At 35.8% G+C, this 23,201-nt stretch overlaps 1 protein-coding gene across 1 annotated transcript; it reads right to left on the reverse strand.

Moving 5' to 3' along the window:
- Window positions 1-9,500: 9,500 nt before the first annotated feature.
- On the reverse strand, window positions 9,501-21,484 carry LOC100891169 (cornifelin homolog). Its single transcript, XM_003728563.3, has 5 exons — window positions 21,377-21,484; window positions 15,065-15,151; window positions 13,468-13,552; window positions 10,728-10,867; window positions 9,501-9,830 (listed from the first exon to the last, which is right to left on the reverse strand). The coding sequence occupies exons 2-5, from the start codon at window positions 15,143-15,145 to the stop codon at window positions 9,723-9,725; spliced, it is 414 nt and encodes a 137-aa protein (XP_003728611.1). The 5' UTR covers window positions 15,146-15,151; window positions 21,377-21,484; the 3' UTR covers window positions 9,501-9,722.
- Window positions 21,485-23,201: the final 1,717 nt, after the last annotated feature.

Raw genomic sequence — 23,201 nt, forward strand, 5'->3', positions numbered from 1 at the left:
ATTCTACATATTGTATTGCAATTTCCCTATCCCTCTTCCTATCTCCTTCCTTTTCTCTCTCTCTCCTACTCTCTCTTCCTTTCTCATTTCCTCCCCCTCTCCTTCTGTCTTACTCTCTTCTCTTTCTATCCTCTCTTTGGGAAAATTCTGTATTGTATGTTACATGTACCGATCGCAGTACTTGTATATTCCTAATACTTTGAAATCAAGTCTACAGTACTTAAGCACTATTTTTGTGTAAGTGAGTTGGAGACCCTTAAGCACATTTGCATAATTTACATAAAAATGAACAATGTTACACATACAGAAAGTTTTGTATTCTCTTTAGTAACTTCTTCTCTTTATTTGGTAACAAAATTTTGGTCATGATGTAACTGATTAATAAGATAACAATGATTAATGACGTGATCACCAAAGGTCTCCCATTACCTACATGTGCAGGTAATAAGGGACAGTTACAAATCAAGAAATTAGAAGTACAATTTGAATGGAAATGGGATTGTTATAGTTAGTTCAAACACTTTTTGAAAGAGATACATGCAGCCAATGAACTTACTGTAACTTTGAAACGATTTTAAAACAATGTGGCCTACTAGGGATACTCCCAAAACCTGTTTTGTATACATACAACAATTTACAGTCTATATAAACCAGCTCGCTGACCTCACACTTTTATTCATATTGTCCAGAAATCTCGTGAGTCTTCTCATTCTATAATACATCCCAAGCTGGCCACCCAATATTCAAATGTTCATCTTCTTTTTTTATCTTCATATATCAAATTGAAATCCAACTACATTGTAACCCATACATCTGTGAATCTTGATGTACACTCCTCTTTCTTTTTTTTCTTTTCTCTCTCTCTCTCTCTCTCTCTTTCCCCTTTTACCAATATTTGTTCAACCATATTCGTATTATTTTGTATCCATTGAGGGTAGTCATACTATCAAGGTTTGCTTACTTTGTCAACCCTCCTGTTAGATGTTTTCGATAAGTTACTTTATTCGACATTATATTCTTTTGAAAGGTGTAACATTTGCAATGTTTTGTTTGTTATATATTTGTAATATGGCAAAGAAAAAAAATCAAACAGAAATATATAAATCAATGTGGCCTAAAATATTTCTGTACATGGACAATTAACCAACATCGGGTCATTGGCTGTCCTCGGCATACTCGACATTCACAACAAACGACCCCCATCTTGGACCTGGTGTCCCCCATTGCCTGCACACATTTCTGATCAGACACCATCCATAATGTGCATTGCAACACCCATTCACAACACACAATGGCCATAAGTTTATTGTGATGGTTGGCACACTTCATAAACTTCCTTTTAATACTACTTTTTAAGAGCCACCTTTAAATATCTACATACACCACAGCATTCAGTGAAAATTGTGTTTTTATATCCGCAGAGCAAAATTTTACGATCAAAATTGCTTACCTTGGTCAATTTTGCCAATTTTCTTGGAGAAAGAACGCATTTTAGTCTTCGAAATTAATTGAATATATGCAGTAGTGTTGTTAAAGGCCACATATGGCTCTAAAGCAATATTGTAGCCAACACGGACAGACAGTGATGTGTTCAAGCATGATGGTCTCCAATTCCCTGCGGTCTCCAATTCCCTACACCTACCCTATTCACTATAGTACTTGTAAACAATATTTTTGTATTGAAATTAAAGAAAATTGTACGGTATAACATAATAATAAGGCGCTGACATTCAGGGGCGGATCCACGTAGCGATTTTTCCGGCCCGGCCCCCCCCCCTAGCCCCCAAAACGATTAAAAAAAAATAGGATAATAACGTTAAGTTAACCTTTTTTAAAACACAAAACAAAAGCGCCCCCCCCCCAAAAAAAAAAAATAAATAAATAAATAAATAAAAAATAAATAAATAAATAAATAAATAAATTTTAAAAAATGATAATAATAATAATTGATTCACCGACCGGCTGAGTCGACGCTAAATTTTTCCTCCAAAACTCGATCAAAAAAGGGAAAGAAGAAAAGTGCTCCCCCCGACTTATTCGCCGGCCGGCTGAGTCGACGCTAAATTTTGTATTAAGATTTGGCTCCCCCTGCCCCACTTGTCGCCGGCTGGATCCTCTGCAGGCGCGGATCCACCGGGGGGGGGGGGGGCTGACGGGTGAACAACAGCAATTTTTTTATTATTATTATTATTATTATTATTTTTTAATTATTTAAAAAAAAAAAAAATCACGAAGAAGGCCAAAAAAAAAGGGGGGGTCTTACCCACCCCCTCCCTCCCCCCGCTTATTTACCGGCTGGCTGAGTCGAAGTAAAATATTTCCTGAAAAATTGGACAAAAAAATGCCTCCTTCCCCCCCCCCCCCCCCCCTCCCCCGCTTATTCACCGGTGGTTGAGTTCCAACTAATATTTTCTCACGGATTGGGCCCCCCCTCTTCCCGTCGGCTGGATCCGCCACTGCTGACATTTCAATGCAAAAGTTTATATATAGTTTCAGCCAAATGAAGCATCAAAGCATTTTAAAGCATCAAAATCTGAAACTATTTGCATTTTGGTATTTTTCCTCCAATAAGTTGAAAAACTTTGCACATATTATCATCGGTTGATGATCATCTTTAATATTATGAGAACTGTTTTTGCAGGACAGGTGACAAATTATGACTGAAAGCATGTGGAACATTTTTTTACAGAGTTTATACGAAGTCAAGATTTTTTTTGGACATTTTGCTAATACAAACAAAAAACAAACCAACAAACACACAATTGCATAGGGTTTAAAGTTTTAAAACCCTAATTTCTAGAATAAGTCTGGTGCTATATATATATTTATATATATATATATATGCAATACTGTTCCTATTTCCAAATTATATGCATGTTAGAGCTGTTTTCTGTTCTATAATCACCTGTGCAAACCGCAAGAGGTTTGGCGTAAAACCTTAAAAATTGACTTTGTTGACAATTCTCAGGTAAAGCGCCCCTTAAAGAATGGAGCCACACATTATGCTCGCATGACCATGATGACATTTTCAACAACAAAAAATCACCGAATCAGTTGGGATCATCCTAGTAATCAATCACACATCAAGATGGATTTGATTCATGGTAGCAATGGGCGTAAATCCTTACGTAATACCTATTGTTCAGGGGGGGGATGAATGAATAGATCATCCCCCTCCCCCTGAACAATAGGTATCAATTGCAGATTTACGCCCGTGCATGGTAGCAATAAACATACCTTGTACCAATACCTGAAAACAGACGAAAAGAGACAGAGTTGATAAAAACAGTTTCAGCACGTTAAATTGTGCCATCTTTCTCCGCAACATACACATTCCACACTCCGTTTCCAGATGTATTCTCAACCAACTCTCATTCGTATACCCGGGACTCTCACCCGACATTCAGTGTAAATATTAACAAACATCTTCCCTGTCAGATGGAGTATGTATAACACTTATACCCGGAACTGAATCCATAATGTAAGTCTGTTATCAAGTTTCTTGCGGTAAAGCTGAATGCAGGGTAATCAAACTAAAATACACTACAAAGAAATTACAATAATTCAAGTTCAAAGTGTTCACCCTCAAGCTATCAAAACATTACCTATTCATTCACATAGAAACGCTTAGTACGTGTAAACTTGAGCACTTGTAATGAAGCTTGGATTTACTAATTGGTTCGAGTCCGGCCGCCGCACTAATGTCCCTTGGCAAGACATTGATCTACATTTGCCACTCTCCACCCAGGTGTTAAATGGGTCACGGTACGAAGGAATTCCTTTAAATGCTGTGAGCGACGAAATCGGCAACCTAGCATAGCCCGGTAATGTTGGAGCGCCTTGAGGACCTTGCAAATTCGATACGTGCGCTATATAATAATCCAATATTATTATTATTATTATTATTAATGTATTATGCAGAGTGTGTTGACTGTCTTTTGTTTTAACGATTCACTGCCTGAGTAACATTCGCAGTTTGGAGGAAATTGGCATTCTTTCTTTCTCCTGGTTTGGTTTTTAAAAAAAAGAACAAAACGGGTTTAATTTCTCGAAACGGGCTAGGAACTAAACATGGCAATTATTGGTCAACTGAACATGCTGAATGAGCTACAAGAAAAAATAAGACAGGGTGACATACGCTGAAATGCCTACTGCGTCGAAATCCGCTGCTAGATAATTATGTGTCATTTAATAACTGTATGTTATTTCCTTTTCATAATATGCCGGAAGTAAAGTGTTTCATGAAACTGACTATGAACTGATTTTATCCTTGATTTTTGACACTTGAAATATTGTTAAGTGGCTACTTTGTTGTACAATAAAACAAGTGTTTATCAACACGTTATGACATTCCCAATACAATTTTCAACACTTTTACTATCTAGTCGACATTGTTAATATTTGAACTATATTTAACATAATGTCATTCTTCCTTGTTGAATTTATCTTCTGAGTTTCATAAAAAGTTCTATACTATCAAACTACATACATAGCTATCAATTTCATTCACAAAATATAACAAATCAATTAATAAAAATGGTGAGCCGAAACATGAACAAAAATATACAATTATGCCTTATCATCAATTGGAAAGTTAATAAGATTTTTTGTAGAAAAACTCAATCAGTTACTTTCTTTGTCTCTCGTAAATAAATGCAAAGGCATTATACACACTGTTAATCCTATTATAAGTCCACAATTTAGCTTAATATGACGCAATCAATGATGAAAAAGGGAAGATTCGTGCTTTAAATCCAAAAACTGTAGCGCTCATTTTCAAGTTTTAAAGAATGTTTGCTTTCAATAAATTGGTCAATACTTGAAAACGGCTTAATAAAGCCCATCTGCACTAATTCGGCCAGGTCACTGACAGGTGGTTATCTCATCAAATCAACTCTCAATTAACATAAGGAAAAGGGGACAATCAATTTCCAACTTCTTAGTAATACCATGTACCAATTTAAATTGATTATTACCGTAGTATGAGCATCATGATTAATATTGCCAACTTTGTGTATTGCATAACATGTTCATTTTTTTTTTTTTTTTTTGGAGTCCAAAAAATAATCGCACTGAGCCAGCCGAAAAGTCGCTCATTAGGGGGGGGGGGGGGGGGGGGGGGGTTAGTGAGCACATTTTTTTTTTGGGGGGGGGGGGGTCCTCGAAAATTTTAAAATTTGCACCCTCCCCCCTTGAGCGCCAGGGGGGGGGGGGGCAACCCCAAAAAGGTAAAAATCGCGTGATTTTGCATGATTTTTTTCTCAAGGGGAGGGGGGGCGGGCCCCCCTGGATCCGCCACTGGGTAGGCATGTGCGTATGTATATATTTAGGTCTTCGTAGGAATGGGGACTTGTTTAGCGACGCTGCTGGTTCGAAATTTAACGTCTTTGATCGATCCGGGAAGTGAAATTCAATTATTAAAAGACCATCACTATTCTCCTTCTTTGTAACACCATAAAGGTCACATGTACACACACACACACACACACGCACACATACTAATTTCTTTACCGAACAAACGAGTTATAATTTATAACAACTCCTTGATCAAACAAAGGTTTATGAGAGGAGTTGAAAGGGTCTTCGCCCGGGGCTGTCCCCTGCTCTACTTTGCCCAAATAATGAGCTCATTGTCAAGGCCCAAGGTATATCGTCTCTCTCCTTCTCTGGTGTCTTTAGCATCCTCTTTTCCCTTGATGTGAATAATTATATCATCATCAATATACATACATACATAGATACATATATATATATATATATATATAATATATATATATATATATGGGAACAACATGAAAGTTGACTTGGCGTCGAGCGACCCCAAGTAAAAAAAATAGTAGAAAAAGTAGAATAATACAAAGTTTTGTATAGGTGAATACATGTACGGGTACCACACAGTCATACATATACGTATTGTGTCGTATTTGTACAGCCTCTTTATCATTCATTTTATTACTTTTATTAGAATTAACAGCTATTATCATAATAATTGTCATACATTAATAACTGTATGGTTCTCGTAGATGCATTCACCTATACAATTCTACATACATGTTTTATTATGCATCATTTTCTTTTCTAAACATAGAAGTCGACTCAGGGTCGGTCGACTTAGGGCTACGTTAGTTTTCATTTGGGTATTTCTATTGCTGCATATATTTACCCACATGCACATCTTACAGCGTCATTAGACGGACATACACTGTCACTCATAAAGTTTGAATATTTTTGTTTTACCCCAATTTATGGAATTATTTTAAAAATAATTTAAAAATAATAGATAATAATAGCCTAATAGTCCACTCCAAATTTTATGAAACCGAAACGAAAATTCTTTTTGCCCAATTGATCGTGAGCCCGGCAGCCACTGAGCAGCGCCAGATCGACGTTGCTCTATCCCTTATTGTTGAACGCCAAACAAGGTAGCAACAACTCCCATCTTTTAACGTCTTTTGGTATGACGCGGCCGGGGTTCGAACCCACGACCTCTCGGTTGTGAGGCGGACGCTCTACTGACTGAGCCAACACTCCGGTAGTTTTTCTAGATAATAGTATACATTCTCAGATTTTATTGAATAATAATTGGATAATGTGTGTTTTGCGTGACTGCTAAAGCATGTGTATGCTACCATGCTTATCAACTAGGGGACCTACGCCCTTAAGTCATAAATGGCAGTAATGAGGATTAATGCCCCCACAAAAGGGCACTTATATAGCACATCGACACGGGTAAAGTGTTATTACATTTGTGGGCATTATTACATTTGCAGGTGTAACACCCCCCCCCCCCCCACTGGCGCTCAAGGGGGGGGGGTGCAAATTTTTAAATTTCCGAGGACAAAAAAAAAATAAAATGTGTCACATTTTGTTGATGTAAACTAGTAATGCAAAGGGCCGTCACCCCCTTAAATAATAATTATGTAACTAATGGAGTAGGCCTACCACGTACCTTGAAGCTTATCTGTACTAGTTAGGTCACTGGACACAATGCATTAACTTAGCTCTCAATTAACATAGGAAAAAGAGGATCAATGGTCACCGAGTAGGCATTGTTTTCTATATAGAGGGAGCAAGTAGCTACCAGTTGGACAGTGTGGCTTTAATGCACCCTTTCGGGATAAGCCGGTGGGAAGGGGGGGGGGGTTCTGAATTCCATACATAGAAAGAAATTGATTTATTTTTTGTTTTTATTTTAATAAAAAACGACTGAAATGCAAGACAAATTTATTTGACATTTTTAAATATCAAATTATTTGGTTGTGTTTCTTGTTTCTTGTGGGAGTTTCGTGGTCGAGTGGTTTAAGGCGCTTGCACTTGGAGATGCGAAGGTCGAGGGTTCGAATCCCGACATGGCACTAATATCCTTTGGCAAGATATTAACCTGCACTTGCTTCTCTCCACCCAGGTGTTAAATGGGTACCCGGTAGGATGCGACCGTCATTGTTGGTCAAACAGTTTTTGAGCGTCATGTAACGCCTGGCTGGAATGCTCCCCAGGGAGTGGAGATTGTGCACACAGTGTGCGGGTAAGCACTGAATCCAATGACCGGGGTAATAATATATTTGTAAAGCGCTTAGAGACATTTGTATTAAGTGCTATATAAAAATTAAATATTATTATTTATTGATTTAATTCTTGTAAACGCCTGATCTGCAAGACTACATAAAAACTGGCGTAATGGAATTTGTAATCTTTTTCTATTTTGATAATTGAATTTAAACGACTTAAATATATATTCCTTATATTCTATTATAAACGACTGATGTTGAAGGCTAGTCAACGCATCCTTTCGGCAAAACCGTGAGGGGGGGGGCGGGTTTTTTTTGGAAGAATGGTCGCGTTCCAGTCAACGCGACGCGACGCGACGCGACGCTACCGCCCTTTCGGCATAAGCCTCTTAAATTATGTTTCCCTTCCATTTAACCGACTCAAAGTCTTCTATATACGAGTAGTAATTCATTCTGAATTCATTAAAATGTGTTCTCTTTTACCAAGAAGGCTTTATTTCTTCAAAATACAAATTACAAAGCGAAAACAAAACAACATGACAAAATTTAACATGAAGTTAATTATGATATCATAATTATATGCTGCGGGAAAGGTGAAATAATTATGCTGGATGAGTTGAAAGCTAAGTCCACTCAAATTTTTGAAAATTATAGCATGTTGTAAATTAATTAAAGGTTAAAACTGCCAGCTATCAAAACTTCAAAATACAAAATTACAAAGTGAAAACAAAACAACATGACTAACTAATTAATCAAAGGTTTAAAACTGCCAAATATCAAAACTTCAAAATACACATTACAAAGCGAAAACAAAACAACGTGACAAACTTGAACATGAAGTTAATTATGATATCATAATTTTATGCTGCGGGAAAGGTGAAATATGTTGGATAAGTTGAAAGTCTACTCAAATTTTCGAAAATTATAGCATGTTGTAAATTAATCAAAGGTTAAAACTGTCAAATATCATGGCCTTACTTCAACCAGGTGATTATTTAGAACGATTTTCATAATTTGTATAGTAGTCAAGTCGCGGACGTCTTTGTGAGGACCCTACGTCACAAAATATGTCGCGCAATGCATTGTGGGTGAGAACCGGCTCGATCATTAACTAATTAAAGTATTAAAAATAGGTCCGAGCACCATTTTCTAATACCAAGTTATATTAAGGCTCCTTAGATTTGTGTCCATCTATTCATCTCAACTTTTCAGTGGAGTGGACTTGGTCTTTAAAAGGCAATGTTGATAAGAGATAAAATGTTCGTTTTAAACAAAATATTCGTAAGTTTATAAAAATTACTAAATGGTTTAAATAATCGTAATCTTTTAATACACTTACGTAATAGTTGCTACAGAAGCAAAAACGATTTGGCATAATGAAACTACACTGTATTTACACTTTATATAATGTAAGAGAGAAATAAAGAAAGAGAGAGGGGAAGGAACGAAGGAGAGTAGGAAGGATGGAGAAAGGGAAAGAGAGAGAGGGGTAGGGAGAGGGGAGGGGAGAGTGGGGGAGGATGGCAAGAGAGAGGGGAGAGCGGGGAGCGGAGGGAGGATGGGAGAGACGTATGAATAGAGGGAGGGAGAGAGATAGAAGGAAAGGAGAGAAGGTATGGTATCAGTTTCAGAAAACTTAACATTATTTTACTCTTCAGTATGAGATATAATCACTGCTACTTGTATGTACATCACCTAAATATATACACGAATTACAAGCATGACAAAAGTATCATGGAATGGTTAGTATGCTCAAATGTAGCAAACGTGGTTTAGTACTATTAATAAGAAGCTACGAAATGATTATCATATTCATGAAAGCTATATCTACAAAAAAACAATAACTTCCATTACATCATTCAACCTTGCTCACTTTTGAGGAATGCTGGCAAGATTCAATTACTTAACGTAACTTCTGATTATTAAAAAAAGAGAGAAAGAGAGGATGAGAGAGATAGAGAGAGAGTGAGAGAGAGAGAGAGTGAGAGAGAGAGAGAGAGAGAGAGAGGGGGAGGGAGAGAGAGAGAAAGAGTGTGTGTAAGATAGAGAGAGAGAGGGTGAAGAAGGAGGGAAGGATAGAAATATTTAATCAGGGATCTATCCTAATCTAGTTCCATAGCCTCTTTTCGTCTTCAAATCTACCCTAGCAGTCCCATCAACCACCTGTCCTTGACATAACAGAAGTCTGAGGTCAAAGGTTAAATGCCAGACGCACTATGGCTGGATGCGTCCGTTCTTGATGGCCTGTACCTCACGTGCCAGCTGACACTGCGCGCACCATCCACAGATAACGGACGTACAACAATCGTTCAGAAGTGAGCCCTAGTAAGTGGAAAAGTAAAATATTTGCAACAATGTTAGTAGTATGTCCCTGCAGACATTTTATTCAAAATATTTGTCACAATTTTTAAATTTAATTCAATTCAATCTGCAAAAGTCTATATGGAAACCTCCCAATTTCAAAAAATGAAATGGAAGCTCCTTTGCCAATTATGTGAAAGAATATGTTTTGACTAAGACATGATAATAACATTTTTGCCGGGGAAACCGCCTACTAATTGATATATTTGGTAATTTAGTTTATCTATTAGTGTGTGAGATATAAAACGCAAGTGCCGTGCACGTGTGCGTAGTCCCATATACATCTTTCTCTGTACAGTGCTTGTAACTTTACGAAGACTGGGCCGAATTTCTTATCATTTTGATGATTCCAGAACCTTGCAGTACACACCAATACTTATATGCTAGATGATCAACCTTTTCTGATCGATTCCACAACGTTTCTTTCACAATGCAATTGCATGACCATAATTGGTTTTTATACGTCTTTTTAATAAAAAATAAAATTCCTAATAAAAACTAACGTACTCTTTATTTATGTGAACTAAGAAAAAATAAAAACCTTCATAATAATTATATGTAGCTCGTGATAGTATAGGCTAGAGAGAATTGAAAAGGAAACAGAACATGTTTATTGGAGGGGCTGGAATTCGATGACAAAATCAACGTGTCATACGATTCGGAATGATTATACATATTTACACATTTTAAAAGGTATCAAAACTCATGTAGTTGCAAGGAATTGAAAAGACAACTTATTTAAAAGTACCATCCCTCTTTTAAATGTGAGTGAGATGATTATTGTTGGATATTCAATACTGTATATAGAGAATGTCCTTACTTGATTTTTGAAATTATTTACGATTGTTTTCCAAATACCTGCACGTTGTGACGTCCACGGTGTAGCGCCCTCATCGCTATCAATGGACCAGGCAAGCACATTGGCACACAGCAGCTCTCACCCATATCGGAGGCCAAACAACACTGATGACAGGGAGTGAAGAACAATCCAAGAAGACCTACGAAAACACCAATAACGGTTACATTAAACGCAGGCTTTACTACTTCAGCAAGAAGGGATTAGACCACCCAGCGAGGTCACTGTGACAGGTGGCTATCTCATTAACGCAGCTCTCATTTAACATAAGAAAAAGAGGATCATGGGGGACCAACAAGCACCGATTGGGGAAGTTTTCTATACTGAGGGAGCAAGTAGCTACAAGTAGGACAGTGTGCATTTAAAACAAAAACGCTTATCTCTTTAATATATACATGCCGTGATGCTCCCAATAATGACATTGACGATAATAATTTGTTGATATCATTTTATCTACTCGAGAAATCTACTCGAGAAAAGTAAAATTCAGACAAAGCAAACATAGTACATAATATATGAATAAATCCAACATGGTTTGAAAAAAGAACCACACACACAACATGGACAAACTTTAGATTTTGGGAAGTTTCGTGGGGATTTTTGGAAACATACATTTTTGGAAAGAGATGCATTGAGTAAGACTGTTTAAAAATTTGAACAATATAAGGTCCAATAATGCAGGAGTTGACGGCGTGAAGGGTTGGTTCTCATTATTAGCATATATCCAAGATGAACTACATTAGACCATTGTGATAATTAATTGGACAAAAAAAAAATGTGGACACTAAAAATGGTTGTTTAATTAAAGCACAAGAACCAGAAGAAAGAGAGAGAGAGAGAGAGAGAGAGAGATTTACTAAAAAACCACCAAGACAATGTGGGTTTCAACAAGATATCAAGAAGTGATTTGCTACTTTGATTATTATTTGTAAGCGTATCAGCCCCGGCCGCCCTTCCTATGGTTCAGTACTTAAAGGAGAAGGATGCTAGTACTGTGGATAACCTAACCACAATGCATAACATTGCCGACATGGTGCAACTCTGCAGTGCAGAAATTGTCTTCAGCATGGATATAACATGGAGATCTCTTCTTATATCTCCATGGTTCATCATACTACCAATCATAAATATACATGTAGTATTGAATATTCCAAATGCAATTTTAAATTATCTAAACATAATGGCCAATAATAAGTCTGGAATTTAAATGTTTATTCGGGATATTCATGTTCAAAGACTATTTAGATTCTATGAAACTGTTCTCATAATGTCCCATTATTGAGATGTCAGATCCTTTATAAAGCTCATGTATAATACAATTATTCTACCATGTATTGACTATTCATGCTCAGTCTGGGGATATTGCTCACGGCAAAATAAAGAGTAACCTATATATACACATTTTAGTATGAAATGTTACTTATCATATTCCTTCTACTGCACTAACCCTCTAACGTGCGAAAAATCCTGAAAAAATTCTCAAACCACAAAGTTATTCATGGTTTTCTTTGAAGGCGTCACTGTGCGACACCATCTAACAGTATATTCTCCAAAACCATTTTTGAATTTTCCCAACTGTTTTTCCAGGAAAATAAGGCATAGGACAGGCTTTAAAATTCTTTCAACACTAAAATGTCTGTAATTTTATATAGAGACAATTCATTGCTTTGTGGAATCAATGAGATCAGCTTTCCCCAAATTTTGTCATTAATAATTGTCTGATTTCACTCAAACTCTCAGATTATCTTTAATTGTACACTTAGCATTGAAGTCACTACCTGAGCACCATTTTCTCTCATCTGAACCATGTTACCAAGTCCCTTTAATAAACAATTGTATTTCCATTGATGTACTAAATAACCATTGACACCATGGATGTATATATATATTATTTTTACCCATTGAAAATGTGAGTGTTGTTAATTAATCATGTTGTTGTGGGAGTTGTTGGTGAGTGCTTCTAGTGCTTCTGTGACCATGGTTCAGGTGTCTTGATGATTAATAGTTCAGTTGTGTCTTGTTTCTTATGAGTGTACTTGGTGCGATTCTGATTCTATTGATGCAAGAATTAATTACATCTCATGGTTTCTTAAAACCATAGATATAAATTTAACCGACAATTATCATACAGGGCGTATAAAATACATTGTGTTTAAAGGCTTATATTGGCTATAATCGTACATTCTTCTGCATCATTTCTACAAATAATTGTATTTCAGTCGATAGGACAAACATTATGGGGAGTCCTATCAAACATCACGGAGTGTATGCAATTCGGATTCTGACTATTGGAATACACCTATTCATATATAGCTGGTGAATGAAATCACTTGTAATGAGGCACTTAACAAAGATGTATGCGTTTACTTTGATTACATTACGAAAATGGCCTATCCGAGAAAACAGGATGATAGAGAGATATGCGTAGAGGTCGTATCATTTCCTTTTCTAGTCCAGATTCTGGCCGTTTTTATACATTGTTTATTCTTGAATCATCTATATCCTCCTCCATACTTACACACATCCTTCATAGATCACGTATACCCTCGGAAATACACCCGTCGAGGATAAGAATGAAAGGCAAGGACTGTCTTCAGTTTAGCGTTGAGGGTGCTTTTTTTTTTTTTTAGCTGATTGGACTACTCCTTTTTACGTTGCCTTCTCTCTCTCCCCCCCCCCCCCCCCCCCCCCCCCCCCCCCCCCCCCCCCCTCGTGAATGTGTCACATTATTTGTATACTTACAGATGGGGATATCGTCAAAACACTGGAAGAGATCAGTGCTCCAGGCACGTGGGATACCCCGAGGAGCTAATGGGTTCATATTCACCTGAAACAAATATAATGTAACATCAACAGGTTACAATGTAAAATAAATATTTATAGTGTACAAACTTTATTATTATAATATTAATAATAGTAATGTAAATAATAGGAATAAAGCTAATACAAGTGGCAATAATAATGATAATAATAATAACATAGTAACAATAATAATACTACTAATAATACTAATACTACTACTTCTACTACTACTACTACTACTAACAACAACAATAATAACAATAATTATAATCATAATAATATTAATACTACTAATAGTAATAATAATAATAATAATAATAATAACAATAATAATAATAATAATAATAATAATAATAATAATACTAGTAATAATAATAATAATAATAATAATAACAAAATATATACATATATTCTTTTTTTAGGTCGTGCTATATAAAACAACAATTCAAAGGGAAACATGATTTCTTTGACAATCAACACTTGTGTTTACGTATGTACGTTCAGGCCCTATATTTAGACTTTCACTCATTTATGTTAAACAGTGATTCCATAGGGCTTCGAATACATTCCCCAAATGTTTTCTACTAGTACTATTTCAAGCCAACAGAAGCACATATTGTGTAAATGTGATTTATATACTAGTTTAATCATCTTTATAGGGTTTTCTGTTTTGTAGGTTCAAAATATGCATTTCGAAATAAATTACTACCTTCGGGTGACTACATAATGTTCTTTTTATTGGGGGGGGGGGGCCTAGGTATGCCTAGCTCGGAGAAAAGAAAGAGCCTCGATGTGGAAATTATCTGATATAAAATTATGCGATAAAAAGAACACAAGTGATCTCACGGAAGATTGGTTGGATATGGAAGAAACTGAGATGGAAGAGGGAAAGAAGGACCAAGGATTTCGAGGAAAGATATGATGAAGAAAGAAAGCAGAAGCTTTGTCTGATCATGGACCCAGTACTACGTAGTAGCATGGTCTGATTAGGGAGGATGCTCGAGATGAGAGGAAGTGAAGGGAAGGACTGTTATCTTGGTGCAAAAGTCACTATCCGCTCGTAAGAGGGGAAATAGTGACTTTAATAAATGATAATGATGATGATGATGATGATGATTGTGCACAAAGTGTGTGCGGTCAAGCACTGAATCCAATGACCGGGGTAATAGTATATTTTGTAAAGCGCTTGGAGACATTTGTATTAAGCTTTATATAAAAATAAAATATTATTGTTATTATTATTATGATAATGTTGATGGTGATGATGATGATTGTGATGAAGATGCTGATAATGATGATGATAGTGATAATGATGATGATGATGATGGTGATGATGATGATAATGATGATGATAATGATGATGATGATAATGATGATGGTGATGATGATGATGATGATGCTAATAATGATGATGATGATAGTGATAATGATGATGATAATGATGATGATGATGATGATGATGATGATGATAATTATGATGGTGATGGTGAGGATAATGATGATGGTGATGATGATTATCAAATTCATAAGTACCAACCTCGAAGACTACATTCGTCTGCATAGTAGGTCCTCCTGGTTGGACACCGACTGGTTGGACAGCGATTGGTTGTTGGTTCATGGTGATCTAAGATATGAAATCAAATAAAGGGAATGAGTGTGATTACCAGGACGTCAAAGTATTCAATAATACTTTTACAATTATTATATTGTAAACTGCCACATACTTAATGACTTCATCCAAATTTTCTTCACAGGCAGTTTCTGAAATCACATAGTAAATAAACAACAACAACAATAATCCCCCAATATATATCTACCCTTCCACAGGGTTCATATACATAAACAATAACAGATAGTTTCATTGAGCATTTTTGTCATACAAATATTATATCGGACTTACAACCGTCACATTAAATGATTGACATAACTATGGCGAGATAAATGAGTTGTATTCAAATTGTATTATAAAAGCACCAATAAAAATTCAAAACAGAAACATTTTTCCCGGAAGCTCTTGACAATAATAAGAGCAACAGCAATTATTCTATTAGAAGTAATTAATGTAATAATAGTTTTAAGAGTAAGAATAAATAATAATTATAATGATAATAATAATAATATAAATAATAATAACAACAATAAGAAATTCGACTATTTACAATCATTACAAACAAAATGTACCAAAGCGCTTCCAAAATCAAAGGATGTGAAGAGGAGTACAAAGTCAATTATATTACTTGTACATGTATATCACTGGAGGAAGAAACAAAATTGTATTTTGGAAGCAGCAAGACAGGATATTTGTTGCAAAGCATGCATAGCTCACTCGCCATTAAAATAATGTCCTGATTGAGTTTGAATCGACAGACTAGTGTTTAAGGTTTAGAGGTCACACGCTTTCGCAGGAAAGGGTCACAGACCCAGGCCGTGTCGATCACGCCTCACGTGGAGACACAGTACATTGGTATGTTCTACCATTGACCTAGTATGTCCGTGGTTTTACCAAAGAGATACCAGCAACTGTGGGATTCTGAACTACCTTGTTTTACAGTTTATTGAAACTCGTTTAGAAAAGAAGAATAAAACTCAGATCCGGTTCATAACGTTAGAATTCCAGGAGGCAGAATAAAATGTATTCTTCTCACTGTCCCCCCCCCCCCCCCCCCTCCCCCATACATGCGTAGGCCTACAGTTTTACAATTGGAGAGTGGTGGGGTGGGCATATATAGTTCTAAATTAATGTCAATTTTAAGAGAGAGGAGAAAAAGGGCGATTGGTAAAGAAATATAGGGGTTAAAGAGGCAGTTCATCCTGATATCAATTTGTTTTTAATAGAAGGAGGAAAATGGTAGAAACAGGTGAGTGACAGTTTGATCAAAAATCCGTTAAAAATAAGAATGTTATGAATGTTGAGCGTGCTATCATTCAAGCACACATTGGCAACTCTGTGACGTATCTTACTTTCACCATTAGGTCCATGCTTTCAATATTTTTTGCTCTCAATGTATGCTTTTACAAAAACCAACATAATATCAGGATGGTTGAGAGATAGAGTGAAAGCGAGAGAGAGAGAGAGGGAGATAGCGGAAGGAAAGAGAACGTTTACAATACGTATGCATTACATATTTTGTAAAGAGAATTTCATCATACTGCACTCTTCTTCATCCAATTGACCTCGGTATTACTTCTTGGCTCTGATCTACAAACCGGATGATCAGGAAATATGCACTTCCGAAATAAAAAAAAGCCCATTAGATGGTCATAACATTTGTAATTATTGCAACTGTGTTTCTATCAAAGAATTCTGCCTATTAGGAAGCTGTAAAAATTAGTTTGCATATTTTCAAGTACTGTTTGGTTGATTTTGTCGTATCCGCCATCCAACCCCCTCACTCCCTCTCTCTTATTAATTTGTAGAGGTATTTTATTAATATAAATATTACGTATTCATATTTATCTATGTATTGTATTGGCGACCCCAGCAAAAACCTCGTCATTTTTAGAGAATTGCGCCTCCTCCCTTCATCGTTGTAAAATTACACATGTACTACATGATGTTCATTTTGTTCATAAGAAGGAAATAAAATGTCTATTGAATCGAATTGAAACAAAATGTAATATCATTCAATGACATAATACTTAATTGATATGTTCGCACATGACGGACACGGCTATTAAAAGTACCTCAAGTTGATTTTCGAATTAATTGCGATTATGTTATACATTCAATAGTCTCTTCAAAGTAACTTAATTTCAGAGCACAATGATGGCCTATTTCTTCATGTCGGTCCGTATACCCCAGCCTACAAACGAACTTCAAGATGTCGGTTTTCTTTGCCATAGCGACCCACCATAAGCCTTTACTTTAGGGGCTTTCGCCTCAATTTTTTTTTGTAAATATACATTTCATGATATAGTCATCTGATTATAAGGGGAAAAAATGTTTATTGAATTGAATTGAATTGACGTGTATCAATGGAATAGGTTAAAGCACATTGCATTATATTCATATGTATTATATTACAAGACTTCATTATAAATTGATGAGACAAAATAAGCAACCCTCAAACAGTTTTTGTCAGTATAGGTGAAAGTCGAGCATTTCTGAATTCTTCACATAATTTGGAGGGAAGGAGGGGGGTAGTCCATCTTATATTCAGGCAGCACGGTATCTGTTTACAATGCCTAAACTTCTTTATATTTCGAGAAGAAACAAATACAAATCATATGTCATTTTAATCATTATTGTTCATAGTTTTGTTTGCTCGCAAAATAAGAAAGAAAAAAAAGAATTTTCTGGTTAGTTGATTTGAGAAAGTTATAAGCTACTAAAGCCCGTAAAGAAATTGTGCCCGTCATATATATATATGCATATAATTATGAATATAATTATGAAACCGGTGAGTAGACTATTGGATGACATGGTTAAAGAAGCCTCGTTAGATCATTTTTAGTGGTCCGCATTTTCGCCTCACCTAAAAACATGGGTTTAGTCGTATTTATTGTGCTGAATTCAAATATTAATGTCGTCAAGCGTAAAACCTGCACGTTATCGAGCTAATTACTAAAATATCAAAATATGCAGGAGTATACATATTACAAACAATTTTCTGAATATGAGATGACCCTTTGATTTTGCATATATTCAAGAATTCAAAAATACGTGCCTTTGATTCTTTGACCCTTTGAACATTTTTGAGGTACGCCTAATTGGCTTTTAATTTCAGTTTGTATTGAAGTCCTTTTTGAGGCATGCCATGCATGTTGTGAAGTCTTAGGAACAGATCTTCGGGCACTGATAATACAAAGCAAAAGCAACAACAAAACCAAAAAGAGATCACATACAAGTAACTCCATTATACACAAAGAAACAGGAGTAAGATAGAACAGACAGAAATGAAATAACAATTAATCAAATGCCGAATTAAACAGATATGTTTTAATATTACTTTTAAATACTTTAACTGATCTGCTATAACGAATCTCCCGAGGGAGATTATTCCAATTACGTACTCACCCCCTTCTTAGAATTGATCTTAGGAGCAACAACAAAAAATCGGGATGTTAATTGTATCAAAGTAATATTGTACTGTGGAGCAGAGCGATGAACACTATGAAATAAAAGCAAAAGAAATGTGAAATCAAAGCGTTCACTCAAATTTAAATAAAATATTAGGAATGATAATCATTTCTTTATAATTGAACATGACGTGAATTCTTTGATTTTCCAAGTTCAAATAGCGCTCTGTGCTGGTTATATGAGAGGAAAAGCGTATTGCAACAGGGACCTGTCTCTGCTTGCACAATTATTGGAAATTCACGCGGAACAAGGAAACGGAAATCAAAGATGGCACAAGGTTACAGACACCTGTTGAAATGGGTCGAAATGAAAGGAGCGGGAAAGGAGTAAATAACACACCTCTTTAGTGAGATCCGCTCAGCTCCATAAGGTTCATGATCCCTATTCTTTCACATGAACTTTTTTCCTCCAAACACATCGGATAATTCCTTTCTTGTTCATCATGCATTACATACACAAATATAACAAAACAAATAATTTTGTCTAAATACTGAATTAAATCTCGATTATATATTTAAACGTTTCATCATTCAAAGTATAAAGTATAGGTCTACAGTAAAGTAAGGCTTGTTGAGGTTACGCCCGGAGATATAATAGATCATTCATTATGATCTACTTCTCAAGTTCTCACCAGACTAGTGATATAATTTGGTATCAGTAGCCTTAGTACTACAGGATGATCTACTTTCGATTGGTCTACGCCCACTTCTAATACGAAAATATATCAGTACATCCTTTTAAATTTATTGTATCATTTTACACTTTACAGGGTCTACTTCTTCTAATTAGTAATTACATATCAACTTTTGTTACCAAAATATATCAGATAATAATAATTTTATTGTATCAGAATAACTTCTATTGATAAAAGATATTTATTTTCTTACCCATGTACATATCTACATTTCATACCGAAATATATCTGTCAATTTATATATTTTCATTGTATCAGAATTACTTCTATTGATAAAATATATCTACTTTCATACCTCTACACGGTGGCGGATCCAGGGGGAAAAAACGTGTAAAAACACGTTAATCTTACTTTTTTTTTAGATGCCCCCTTGGCGCTCAAGGGGGGGGGGGGGGGGGGAGATACGATTTTTTCAAATTTTCGAGGGCCCCCAGAAAAATTAGTGCTCACTACCCCCCCCCCCCCCCCCCACTGAGCGAAATATTGGCCGACACGATTTTCAAATTTTAGCACACTAAATTTCAAATTGGTTTCAAATTTGAGCCCCCCCCCCCTAAGAAATCCTGGGTTCGCGCCTGCCTCTACACACCTACTTCTGAAACCAAATTATATCATTCATTTAATTTATAATTTTGTACTGAATCCATCCTTGAATAGAATAATGTAATTAGTTTTGTAAGTAATCAGGAAAAATCTACTCCAGCTATGTAGGTTGACGTGCCACAACATGCGCATGGCAAGACAAAAAAAGAGAAAGAGAGAGAGAGGGGAGGCAATATATATTAAAAAAAAACCCATACAATCCACCCCTCCTACACCACCTTCCTTGCTATGTAGATTTGTTCTCTCGAATTTTGTCCATAATATTTCCGTCGCCATTCCCTGACCCCCCCCCCCTCGTGGATTGCTAAATTCTACGCCCTTGGTACAAGGTTCAGAATACATGTCATCCTACACCTACATACAATAGACAAAGGTACATAATGCGATCTTTGTAACAAGTAGAATTGTGTGGAAGGAGTCAAACTAGAGAAATAGGTTAGTGGAAAAATGAAACAAAAAGGAAAAATTAAGAGGTACATAATGACTGTTTTGAAGGGGAATTCCACCCTGATATCAAAAGAAACCTCACCCAAAGAATAAGTGTAGGTATTCTGGAAAAAAAAAATCCTGCCCCTTGATGTACAATGTACAACAATGTACAACCAGTGACGATGCACCATAATAATAACAATAATAGTGAACATTTATAATGCGCCATGTCTGTCAAAAATGACACTACTGGCGCAGTTGTGTGAAAATGTTATAGCTGTGGGCATACGACCATCAAGCGATTCAATATTGATTAATGTGATTCAATAAAGAAAAAAAGTAAAATACACATAAGTTAAAGCTAACATACTTCAGGACATCATTTTGCACTAATACTTTAATAGAATTACAATATTTGTTTTTCTTTTTAAACCTAAACCATGTGTGAAATAAACACACTATGTGCAATGAGAGTTGTGGTTTTACTATAGATGATATCCACCAAGTTTTCTACAGCAGGATGAACAACCCAAAATGAATTATGGCCATGTTCTCTCGACATACGATTCCCGCACTAGAGCTCAAGATTAGCTTTAAACCATGGACATGCATGCGACTTATATGAGAGAGGTGGACTATTATCATACAAAATATGCGCGGAGTTGAATACTAATAGGTAATGGGCTCAATAAACTTTAGGGGAAGTCTTGTAATGTTTTCATATTTGTAAACGCAGTGCATGAACATAAACATCATTAACTGTAAACATTCTGTCTGATCTCATGTTTCACGCTCTTCAACTTAAAGCAAAATGGACACCCTTGGCTCACAGCGTCATATTAATGGGGCTAACTCTGAGAGCGTGCAGCCTTAACCACACCCAATTTACAACACATCCAACACATTATCATCCAATCTATCCATTCAAGTCTCCTGTCAAAAATAGACACTCCTCAGATTATCAAAAAAGTCATAAGTCATCTCATTTCATCTCTAAATACCTACAAATTCACAAAACAACCAAATTCGAACGAATCTCTTACCCAATGTTGTAAAAGTTTTGACTTGGCGGAGTTGAACAATGGTGCCAATACCAGTGCGTATAGAGATCAGAGCAGTTATGTCGTCGGGGGATGGAAAGTGATATTGAACAGACTTCCCTAAACCAAACCAGCAATCAAACTAGTCTTTATTAACAGCCTCAGTTCCATGTACGAACTACGGCCCTTCTGTGTTTCTGTAATACTGAGGTCCACAAGAATCCACTATATAATACACGCGAACATCAGCCGTTAAAAACTTTAAAAAACTTGACACAATATATATATTTCTAATTTGGGCTTGCAAACTTCCCTTTTCCATATCCCTATACCTCTCTAATAAACAATTTCTTCTTTCTCCCTCTCTCCCTCTCTCCCCTCTCTTTCTCTATATCCAGTTTCTTTCTCTCTCTCTCTCTCTCTCTCTCTCTCTCTCTCTCTGTATGTCTGTGTGTTTGTTTGTTTGTTGTTGTTGTTGTTGTTGTTTTTGTTTTTGTTTTTTTTGGGGGGGGGGGTACATTGACGGTTGTCTATCTTTCGATCATTCACTCGATCCACAGGATTGACAATTTCACTCCTTATACGAAAACTCAAAAAACATCAAACATGATATGGATGGGAATGAAGCCAGATACAAGTACATCTACTAATCCTATTTCTTGACATATTGTCACAGGCATCGGAAGAATAAATGATAACAAATTAAAGATTATCTTGAGTTCTGATAAAACGATATGATACGGCCTATCATAGCATATAGCTCCTAAATCCATAAAGGAATGCACAACTTTAGTGTCGAATCGATCTATATCGACTCGAATTATTCATATCCAACTCTAATTTCTTTATCAAAAAAATCAGAGGCTTTCGCTCAAAACTGTCCGCTGCTTTACTTTGGCAAAATAATGAGCTCATAGTCTGCCAAATTCACTTGACTCTCTGTTGCCAAAATAGTCTACACTTTGCAGTGTCCAGACCCTGCGTTGTTTTGACAAACTAGATTTTATTTAAATGTCTGCATAATCAAATTACGCATAGACACAAAACTTGTTGTATGTAAATGAGATGAACATTATAATCTCGGTACAACTAGTATGACATCCTCTGAAAAATCACAGGGGATATAAACATACCACCGAATACCTGGGGTGGCAATCGCCGGGTGTGGCAAATTTATTTAAAAAAACCAAAAAAAAAAAACGGGCAGTCATTCAACATAATATTCCCGAAGAGGCTTCTTGTATTAAGTTTGTTTAAAAAATATTTATTTATGTATTCATTTTGTCATTTTCTGTTAGATCGAGTCCTTAAATTTATTTGTGATTGAAGACTCAGTATTTGGTATTGTCCTTGATGGGGTAATTTCTCCGAGGGATAATTTTCCGGGGGTGATTGATTGTCGTAATCGATAGTTCGATACTAGTGTACTTATTTGTTAATATTGTTTTCATAAATATTTTTTGTTTGTATTCATTGATTAAATTTCTCAAAGCTGCCAATCTTGTTCGTACATAACATAGTTTATATACAAGTACAACATAATTATAACAAAGCTTTTTTTTTCATTTGATAAACAAACGTACAGGCAACATAATTCATTGATTCATTATTTCACAATGTACAGGACGAAAATATATCACAATCACACAATAGAATTATATTACCGCACTACACAGTTATTTCCAGGTTATTTCAACCCAAAGCCAGAACAAAACAGTGTTTTTTTCAGAAAAAGAATAGACCTAGGCTACTTTAAAAAAAAATATATACAAAAAAAAGAAGGAATTTAATATATCTAAATATTATTATAGAGAATTAAATTTTTCAG

The sequence above is a fragment of the Strongylocentrotus purpuratus genome, unplaced genomic scaffold (genome assembly GCF_000002235.5).
Source record: "Strongylocentrotus purpuratus isolate Spur 01 unplaced genomic scaffold, Spur_5.0 spur5_scaffold_20, whole genome shotgun sequence".
In the NCBI taxonomy this organism is placed as follows: Eukaryota; Metazoa; Echinodermata; class Echinoidea; order Camarodonta; family Strongylocentrotidae; genus Strongylocentrotus; species Strongylocentrotus purpuratus.